At 30.1% G+C, this 11,045-nt stretch overlaps 2 protein-coding genes across 2 annotated transcripts; one reads left to right on the top strand and one right to left on the bottom strand.

Moving 5' to 3' along the window:
• The first annotated feature begins 2,472 nt into the window (after positions 1-2,472).
• LOC101213145 lies at positions 2,473-7,823 on the top strand. The gene is made up of 6 exons (XM_031881429.1): positions 2,473-2,856; positions 3,352-3,466; positions 3,690-4,328; positions 4,665-4,770; positions 6,267-6,342; positions 6,913-7,823. The coding sequence occupies exons 1-5, from the start codon at positions 2,774-2,776 to the stop codon at positions 6,290-6,292; spliced, it is 969 nt and encodes a 322-aa protein (XP_031737289.1). The 5' UTR covers positions 2,473-2,773; the 3' UTR covers positions 6,293-6,342; positions 6,913-7,823.
• Positions 7,824-8,835: 1,012 nt separating this feature from the next.
• Positions 8,836-9,990, bottom strand: LOC101213389 (DNA repair protein XRCC3 homolog). The gene has a single exon (XM_004150733.3). The coding sequence runs from the start codon at positions 9,881-9,883 to the stop codon at positions 8,999-9,001; it is 885 nt and encodes a 294-aa protein (XP_004150781.1). The 5' UTR covers positions 9,884-9,990; the 3' UTR covers positions 8,836-8,998.
• Positions 9,991-11,045: the final 1,055 nt, after the last annotated feature.

Raw genomic sequence — 11,045 nt, forward strand, 5'->3', positions numbered from 1 at the left:
GTAGTGGATCATACCTTCAAAAAGTATATAAAGAATCAAACTTTCAATATTGTAATTAATAAATATCTAAATTCTTCTAAAACTATCTAATGAACCTCTAAATTGTGGTTTTATCAAAACATAAATGTGAAAAATTAAAAACATAGTTGTTAGTCTTCGTTTCCAAACATTAACGATAACAATAAATATAACAAATCTGTATTTTTCATACGATAATAATAACGGTAACGATAACAATAACAGTAACAACATCGATTTTTAATTTTCAAACATAATAGGAACGATCACTCTCCACCCTTTAAAGAGTTATATTTTTTTTATTACAGATTTGGAAGTAATCTCCATATGTTAATACAAATAAACAACTTTTCAAATTATCATTGATTTATTAAGTTTCATTCCGGGTAAATGTGATATTAGTAATAAATTTACTAAAAAAAATGATTTAAGGTACATGTACAAACACTAGAAACAAAGAAGTGTTTTAAAAAACAGTAAAATAAGCTAACTTATTTACGATTACAACAAAAATTTTACTTTCCTATTGGTGATAAAGTGCCATAAACCCATTACCATCGTAGCCAACTATTGGCACCTCACTTCAACAACAATTATCGTGAATGACCATATCCTACAACCAAACTCTAGTGTCAACTACACCTCTAGCTAATATTACATCTTGCAAGTAATTCTAACAACCACCTCCAACTCCAACTCCAAGCTTTAGTGGCCACGATCGACCAACTTCAGCAACAGCAACAGCAACAACGACCGACACTCCATCAACAATATCAACAAAGCAGAAGCTTACAAATTCAAAATTCTGTTTGAAGATGGTATCTGAATTAAAGGTGTCAAATAGTGATTGGTTGTAGAAACGAGTTGCAATGGCTGAATCACAAAAAATTAGAAGCTGGCGAATAGAAAAAGAAGTTAACAGAGTGGCAATTCAAATTGCCAGCTCAACAAAGCCTGTCCCATTCATCTCCTCTTCTGTTGTGCCGACGCTATTGTCTCTTTATCACACTTCCAAACTTACAACTTCTCTCTTTTTTTAATCCAATCATTCGTTTCCACCTCATCAATAATTCATTGTTTACTTTTAACTTTGACTACGTGGCACACTCTTTCCAATTATGATGTCCACGAGATGCAGCTGATTGTTTTCGTATTTTCAGCTCCAACATTTATTCTCTTTTTAATGTTTATTTTTTTTCCTAAATCTTATAATATTTTTAATCATCAAATTGTTGTATTTATTAAATTTAGATCTAAAAACTACGATAAATGATAAATTTCTTGAAAATATTTATATACTATATAACAAAATTTTAGAATCTAAAGTTTTACTATATATTTTGAAAGACCTTTTGGATTAATGAATTGATTATGTAGTGAGCGATTAGTGTTGATTTAAACACTTTTCAATTCAATTAATATATGAAATATGTATTATTCTTAGAGTTTTAATCTTTCAATCTCATTTTATTTGATAATTTAAACATATAATTTAATTGGTCAAGACATATGAAATTAAATGTTAGTTAAAGATAAACTAAACTCACTTTGATCTTAAAATAAACAAAGTTGATTTTACCATAGAAGTAATAGTAACAAATAATATTAGGTTAAAATGTCATTTTAATCACGATAATTTGTAACTTATTTTATTTAAATTTATATTACTGAGTTGAATTAATATATGTAAGCCATGGGATTGACTTTTTTTTACATATCTTTTAATTATCAATTAACCTTTTCTATTATAAATTTGAGAATCATAGTTAAATATTTTTTATTTTAGTTATTTTTGGTTGTTGATTTTGAGTTTAGTTTTGATTGAGTCTATAAATTTTGAAATATTACACATTTAATCTTTAAACTTTGAATTTTATCTTAATTTAGTATATGTTTAGTAGATTTAAGTTTTTATTTTATTTCTTAATATATAGACCAAATTAAAATTAAAATAAAATCTCAAATATATAACTATAAGAGAATGAAACTTAAGAACAAAACTAAACTTTAAATAATAAAAAGGTAACATCATAAAATTTAGCAATTCTAGATTGAAACCAATTCAATTTTTGAATTAATTGAGTAAAGTTTTAAAATCTAAAAGTAGACCTAAAACCTAAAAAATAAATTTTCTAATATTTAACTTGCTTATCTAAACTGAAGAATTATATATATAAAATAACACATACTAAAATGAGATGTTAAATAAAGTGAAATAGAAAAAATGTTTGCAAATATAATAATATGTTATTATCTAAAACAATTAATATATTAAAATGAAATATTTTCAAATATGAAGATTTTCTAGTAAATATTTTTAATTGTTTTGTTATTTACCACAATTTATTTATTAAAATCATATATTTTTTTATCTTTAAAAATAAATATAATGGAAATAGAGTCAAATGTTATTTTAACATTATTATTAGTATTTATTTATAAAATTGAGTCTCTTTCTCATAATTATTAGGTTGTGAAAAGAAAGGTGGGAAATTGTGGAAGAAAGAATCAACATAACCACAACAGAGAGAACTCCATCTCTGTTTTCATGTCTCTGTGAAGCTTTGCCTCTTTCTGTTCATTTCCCTTCTTGCTTCTCTCAAGCACCCAGCATACAAATTGCTCTACAATCAAACCCTTTTTACCTTACAATTTCTCTTCCACTAAACCATTTTTTCTTTTTTCCATTTTTTATGATCTTTGATTTCTCCTTCTTTCATAATCTCTGCTCTGTTTTCCCCGTCTTTTACCCACAATGTTAGTTGCAAATAGTTTCGATTTGTGGAAGAAAGATGGGTTCTTTTCTGCCGCTGAGCAGGTCCAAGAATCTGCCGATACGTACGTTTTTTTTTTTTAACTGCAACTTTGATTTGGGTTTTCCTTCCCTTTTTCTTTTTCTCCATGTTTGATTGAGTTCTTTTTTGATATATTGTGTAACTTATTGGGTTCTTTTCTAGGTCAGTTTTATTTTGGTCTGTAATGATCTGGTATATGGGTGTTTTAAGTTCTTATTGTTAGCTTCTTAGTCTTCTATATTCGTTTTCTTTTTTGTTTTTTTAATTTTCAATATGCTTTAGATTATGTTCTTTGTTTTCGTTGGGTGGGTTTAGTGATGGTTCAAGAACCTAAATTTTATTCCCAAAAGAAGTTTTGTTTTCTATTTGCTGGATTTGGAAAGCTGCTCTGAATTCTATTATTTTATATGCTTAATGGTGTGTAAAGGTTTTTCTTTTGCTTTCTTCATTTGTTGACCATTGCTTAGGCCTTGAAACTTTAGCTAGTCAAAGTTGTTTCCTTCCCCTATATTGATTCTCCTATTGACTTTTATTTCAGGATGGAGTTTGCATATAGGACATGGATAAGAGAGAGAAGAGAAGGGCTAAGTCCTGATGATTTGGACGAACTCCGTCGAGAGGTTCAAACGGCTCTTGGCACAGCTAAATGGCAGGTAGGATATATAAATATCAGATAAACCTTCCAAACTTTAATGGAATGGAATGCTAATTAGGATTCTTAGATGGGAAGCCAGTTGTATAACTAGAGTGTCTGTTAACGTACAACGAGTCTTGTTTATTAGTGAAGCTCTATTTATACATTGATTTATTTGAACCTATAAGTCTACTTTGTATACATCGCAATAATGATTGTTGTTTTTTTCTATTGATAATTAGCTGGAAGAGTTTGAGAAAGCTGTTAGAGTTAGCTATCGTTCTAGAAGTGAAGAACATTTGTTGGAAAGACATAGACTATTTATTGCAGCCATTGGAAATCAAATTTCCCATGTTGAAGCTGCTTTAAGAAAATCTTACGACAAAGAGGGCAGGCAGCCACTTCGATGGGTAAATCTAAATGAGGAAGAATGCAATGATTTGGCTACATTCCTCTCTGGTGTATCGGAAGTACCACAAAGTGCAAAAACTGAATCATCTGTGTGTAGGTCTTCAGCAAAAAGTTCTATATATGAGAATCATGAACGAGTAGTGGCAGATATGAATCCTACTTCTACCTGTAGTTTGAGTAATTCCTCTAAAATGAAGGGGAATAAATATGTTGATGCTGTAGATATAGACTCACCGAAAGTCAAAGATCTGGAAGTGAAAGAAAGTTTTAGAAGAGTAGATGATGCACTATGCAAAATGGATAGATCAACAAAGGTAAGAAGAGCAAGTCCACCAACTGTTCCTGACCTGCAAATTGTAATTGTGGATGAAAATCAAGAGAGAAAACAGTCTATTACAAGTTTAGAAGCTTCAAGAAAAGGAAAATCGGCATCAGTTTTCTGGAAACGCGGATGTGGAAATTTTTCTCAGGTGAGAATTGCAGGGAACTGCTTCAATCTAGTAGACTTGGTTTTGTTTGTCTGTTAGTTTACTATTTTCTTGCGTGATAGGAAACAAAGAATTTTTCTGTTTTTTGGCTGTTATCTTATACTGTAACTGATGTAGCTATAAAGGGTATCCATACTATTGTGTGAAATAATGAGGCATGAACCCATATTCTATCACTTTTCAGCAATATGTATAGGATATAATCTATTCCAATTCCAAACATTCATTAAACATGAAACAAAGTATATTTTGTTATGTGTAATTGTGCCATTATGGTTTCCTAAAGAAATGTGACTATATCTGCACATTTTCTCTCAGTTTTTTGGTAGGGTTCAGCAGCGACAAATATACAGACCCTGGCATCTTCAGCTTACATGTTCTGTTCAATTTACTCTTGCTTTGATGTTGACTATATTCTTGATCGGTGAGTTTCTAATTTTTCTCCAAGTTGTTTGGCATTCTAGTTTTATAACTTACAAAATTTGGATTTTTATTTGAAACATGTTATTTATGTCTAGAGAATCTTTACTCCAAGCAATTACATGGTTTTATATTTACTTTCTTTCTGATTAGTTGATAAGGTTTGGGGAGATCTTATTGAGTTATTGTCTAATTCTCGACTACAATCCTCTTATATTGGGAATACCACGAGACTTTCAGAATATTGATTCGTAATTCAGTAATCTCATCATGGGCACTCAAACTTTGTTTTTGGCACAAAACCTTTGGTTGAATTAATGAAAAAGAGATTAAGGCTCAAAGTTACAAACACCCAGAGGAGTGTAACAAAAAGAAAATCTGATTACCAAAAGTAGAGAACCGATTACTAAAGAAATATGAAAGCGTTCAAATTCAAATTAATATCCTTTAGAGAGGAACAGTAAAAATGATGAGATAGAGAACACCAAAGAAATGGTTTGAGATGAGCTGATTCAAAACGGTCTGACCACAAACAAGAATCCTTATAAATCATCTAATTTCTTTGCAGCCATAATTCAAAAATCAATGCCCTTTCAAGGTCAAAAGAGGGTCATATTTCCGAAGTCAAGTTTCTTTGCTCTCATTTAATAATAAAAAAAAAAATGTAGGAGCAAGGTAAAGGATGGGCCCTGTTTCTAATATTTATTTAGGAAATGATAATGGTCTGGGTAAGTGACATCTTTCAAATGATATCTTTTAGAGTTCTAAACATCCTAAAAGTTATGTAAAGGCTTCAAAAAAAAGATGTTTCATTTTTCATCAGAACTTGAACTTTCTATCCACCATGCGTGTCCTTTTGTGAAAAGAGGTTCTTTCTCCTATCTACGCTAACCCTAGATTTTTATCTTCATGGTCGAGGTTGAAGAGGACTTTTGAATTTTCTTTTGAAAGCCCTGGACACGGATGACCTTGAACAGAATCTGTTCTGTAGGTTGTACTGTTGTGTCCTAAGTTCCAAACCCCTAGACACATGCATTCTTAAAGGTATTGCCGACAATGGATGATTTGTTTTTGTGTTGGCATTTGGATCTGACTTCTTCACTTTTTTTTTTTTTTTATATTTCTCTTATCTCAATGTACTTGTATGCTTTTGTAAATCAATGACAAACTGACTGCAATGTGTGCATATCATATTCAATTAGTCATTCTTTGTTGCATTAAGATAGTACCTATTTCAATCAACCATTTCTATACCTCTTCTTGGTGATTGGTTTGCTGGTTACTGGCTATACACCATAAGATTTGAACTTAATAAATCATATAATGTTTATCTGTCTTATGATGGTTTGATATGTCATAAGATCTTAATTGATGGATATAGTTTCTAAGTTCAAATAAGCTTGATTCCATACACTGTAGTGACTAAATCGCTTTGGTCTCTTTATGCAAACCTTGCTAATGAAAGTTCCCCTTTATTGTTCTTTCCAATATTTCTTGCAGTTCCCATTGTTTTTTATTCAGCTTGAAATTTTGAGTCGATTGTACACTGTACAGACAACAGTTTCGATCGTAACAGGTATGCACTTACTTATATTCTATGTTTTATATAGGCCTTAGAGAACTTAATTAACTTGTGAAGGTTTTCGTATCCCTTGTTTTCTTTTGATTACGCCAATCAATGTCATATTTTGATCCTTGATCCAAGACATAGTAATCACTAAAGAAAAAAAACTATGAAAACTTGGGGTAAGTTATTGAGAAAAAAAAATGTTCTTATACTTATCATAAAATTATATTTCGTTTTATCAACTTCTCATAGATTAAGGTGTTGATTACAAGGTTTATATGACACAGCCTAGCAGACTTCCCTAAGATACCACAAATTGAGATATAGGGAAGAGATGTGAACATTGCTAGGTCGATCACTCAAATTTGGATGCTCAGAAAAATCTGAAAACTTATCCTTTCTAAAGAGCACTATTGATTTGATCCTCACTCTGCTTGTTTTTCTTCTTCTTATTGTTATTTTTTAGTTTAATAAAATGGGGTTGGAGATTCAAAATCTTTGACCTCTTGATCGTAGATGTATATCTCAACTACTTGAGTTACATTTACACTAAATCAGCTCATTATTTTATTTACACAGGCGTTGAACACGCGTTTGAAGAACAATAACATAACATTCATGTGCTGAGTTCCATACCACCATCCATTCTCAAGATGGGAATAAGGTATGCATTCATTATTGTTGCGGCTGCAAAGTTTGTAAATGTCTGGTACTTTGGTTAAAGTGTTAAATATTACATAGAACATCCCCAGTGTAAATAAATATATTCGAGGTTTATGTCATTATCATTATTTCTTTAACCATAGATAATTTTTTTCATTGAATTAATGAAAAAGAGACTATGCTCAAAGACAGACTCTGTAAAACTGTTATTGGTGGAACACAAAGAAAAAAACTACGACAGAAATCCCAAAAGTAAATAAATAAATAAACCCCCAAACGAATATGTCTTGCTATTCTTAGTTTCATACTTGCCAAATAATCAATATTTTTGTTGTTTCAAATACAGAAGAGTAATATTACAGTGGAGAGCCTCCTGAGGCATGTTATGCCAATCAATTTAGTCTCTTTTTTAGATGATTTTCCCATGGATCTTGTATCATTACTGCTTCTTTCATTTTTGTGTATTCATGGGGTTGTATTTACTACCTCTAAGAATTATGATTTTCCACTGTTCGTTTACGTGAACTTGGGGGTGCCGAGGAGCGACTATCATCTAATTTCTTAACCTAATGTGGCATCGGGATTGGACTACTATCACAATCAAAATGCAGTGACAATGGAAAAGTTTGAAACTGCTGGATCGTTGCAAGGAATAGAAGAAAATGGTGTGATGATATAATCAACTTAAAAGGGAGCACATTTAAGAAGAAAAATCAGCTTAATAAGAACGTGATTGCAGCCATAACAAGAATTGATATAATATGAAGTGAACTACAATTGAACAATTGGATTGATATAATATGAACAGCAAGTTGCTGAGTTATAAACTTCTTAGGTATCAATATATTTTTGTAACTAGGCGACATACTCTCTCGTATGACAATTGAACAATAACTAAAAAATGTTAACTCGAATCCAATCAAACAGGTAAGAGTTATATATCAGGACCCAGTGAGAATCTTACAATCTCTCATTTTTGTTAAATTCTAAAGTGTTACAGATCGAGTTGGTGTATTCTTGTTGATTAGGGGTTATGTTAAATTGCTAATAAATCTAAAATATTAACTTAGATTTATGTACTTTGAGTCTTTGTTCAATTTTAATTTTAATTGAATTAATTTTAAAGGTTTAATTTTAGTTTATATATTTTTATTTATTATTATTAAAATTGGCAAAATAATATGAATAATAATTTCTCTACTTTAAAATTAACATTTGTTCAAATTTTTTTTTTTTAAAAGAGAAAAAAGTTTGTTAAATTTTAAGTAATGTACTACTCTCGATATATCCTACTAGTTTATTGCTGATATTTTATAAAACATTTGTTATCTATGAAATCTATCTTTATATTACATCTTTTATCGAGTTGAAAGTTTACTAATTGCCAACTTAAGTATAACTCAAGTATAGTTGAGGGTTGAAATTTCAATAGCAAAAATATCAAGATTTTAGTTTTAAAAAGTATAAGAATATCAATAAGATATCAACGTTGATGATTATTTCTAACAAAATTCATAAAAACAAAAATAAATTCAAAAAATAAAGAAATCATTATATAAAATTTGAGCACTTTTAAAATAGTAAAAAATAAATTAAAATATTTATAAACTATAGCAAAATTTTAGATTCTATCTATATATCCTTTGATAAAATCTACAAATTTTGATATATGTTATAAATATTTTGTTAAATTTACTATTTTCGACATCGAGTTTACCATGTTTATTATTTATTTGTTATGCTTACATTAATGACGTTGTATTACTTATATTTTATGTTTTGTGCATTTATCAAACACTATAATAAAAATGTCAATCTCTTAAACCATAAGAAAATATGGACATGTCATGAGTTTGAATAAACCCAAAGAAAAATTTAATCAAAACTTAGTTTACACAAACTCAATGTTCTATAATTCATCACAACCAAATCATCCATCATTATACAAACTTTAACTTTAGCTCTTTCACACAAAATCAATAAGTTCATATATAAGAAGATGTCATTGGCTTTCAACTCCCACAACCCCTTCTCTGTTGATTACATATTCACAAGATGATTTAGGCAAATGTGGTGCAAAAACAACATGAAGCCATCTTCTTGTTCTTCTTCTTTGTACTAATTCACTTCCATTCATCATCCCTTCACCTTCCCCAACAACTTCCTCATTTCTTGACAGAAACAATCTTGAATTGACACAATTAGCCCACGCCAGCCCCAATGCCGGGCAAACGCGTCGTTCCGACGAACACAAGAACTTCAAATTCCCAATTCTCAAAGCATTCAATCCATCAGAAGAACCCATCAAATCAACCACCTGATTCGTCAACACAACAGCCAAAGAATACTTCTTAGCCAATAGCTTCAACTTCCCAGAAATCTTGAAAAACAGAGACGATCTCCTCTTGAGATCAGACGGGGTGTTGTTGAAATCAGAGCGAAACAAGGCCGCAATGGAATCGATCACAATAAGCCTGATGGGTAATTGGGAATTTCGATTTTCAAGGGAGGATTCTATCTTGGGCATTATGTCGAACAGTTGGTGGGCAGAGTGAACAGGCTCGACAAAGATGTGATCGGAGGGATTAGAAAATTGGGGATATGAAGAGGAAAATGCTTGGGAAAGCTGTTGAAGGCGTCGGAAAGGGAAAGGGAACTCGGTGTGGATGTAGAGAGATGAGGCGTTAAGGCCGCCGTTGGAGAGAGGGAGCTGAGCGCAGAGAGAGAGCTGGAGACAGAGTTGGGTTTTGCCGCAGCCGCTTTCGGCGACGATTTCAGTGAGGGAGCTACAAGCGACGCCGCCGCCGACGGAGCGGTCGATGATCGGACAGCCGAAGGTGCATTTTTGGGTTGTTTGGAGGAGATGGAGGAGATTTTCCGGCGTCATTCCCGATTCTGAAAAAGCGGAGTGAAGATTGAGGGCCAAAGTTGGAGGATTTGAATTTTGGGGTTCCCTCCATTTCTCTTTCACAACTATGTATTTTCTTTTATTTGCTTCTCAATTTTGTAGCTAATGTAACGATTAGCAAATTTAAAGTAATTCTGTGGTTTTTCTAAAATTAAATATCTACCGATATTTTCATGACAAAATAATAAATTACAAGTTAAAAATAGTAAATTCTAAAAATATTTCGATCTTTTAGCAAAAATAAAAAAAAAAGAATAATCCAAAAGTTGATATTTTTTTATAAATTTTCAATGGATTTTATTGTTAATAGATTGAAACACATTTTCTTAAGATACATGTATTTGTGAGAGTAAAATAGTGGAATATACCACATAATTATGAATATAGTCTATTTACCAATCATTCACTTTTATAAAAAATATTAAATAAATAATTATTTTCATGATTGATTTCATTTGACTAACGTCCCCTATATTTATGTTTTCAATTTATAACCGATTTTCGGATTTGTAGACTTCAAATCAAATTATTTTTATTAATATATATATATATGAATATATATATAATAATAATAATTATTATTTAAATCACACTCTTTTATTGACCATAAAATGATTGATAATATAATTCGTTGTACAAGTTTTGGTTAATTCTTAGTAACATTTTATTATATCATACAATACATAATTTTTTATATAATAATTGATAATATAATTTATTTAGTGTACGTTATGTTTGGTTAACTCTTAGCAAATTTTATTATATCATACAAATACATAATTTTTTATATTCATCTTTCATTGTTCTCGAATTATATATATACAGTAATAAATATTTATTTTATCATTGAATTTTAAAAGTTTAGTTGGAAGATCTCCAAAATTTGAATTTAAAATTGTTTGACGATATTAACAATAATAAATTGACATTATTTAAGGGGAATCAATGTTAATATAACCATATGTATGGATGATAAATTAGGGAGAATAAAATCCTTTTATGGAAGCATCATTAAATGAGGTATATTTTCCATAAATATTATTTAAAAGTTGATTTTAAAGTTTGATTTAATAAAACCACAAAAACACTAAAAATTTAAATTCAAACGTTAATATAATTAAATAATTTAAAACATAAATTT

This window comes from Cucumis sativus, chromosome 2, assembly GCF_000004075.3.
Source record: "Cucumis sativus cultivar 9930 chromosome 2, Cucumber_9930_V3, whole genome shotgun sequence".
NCBI lineage: Eukaryota > Viridiplantae > Streptophyta > Magnoliopsida > Cucurbitales > Cucurbitaceae > Cucumis > Cucumis sativus.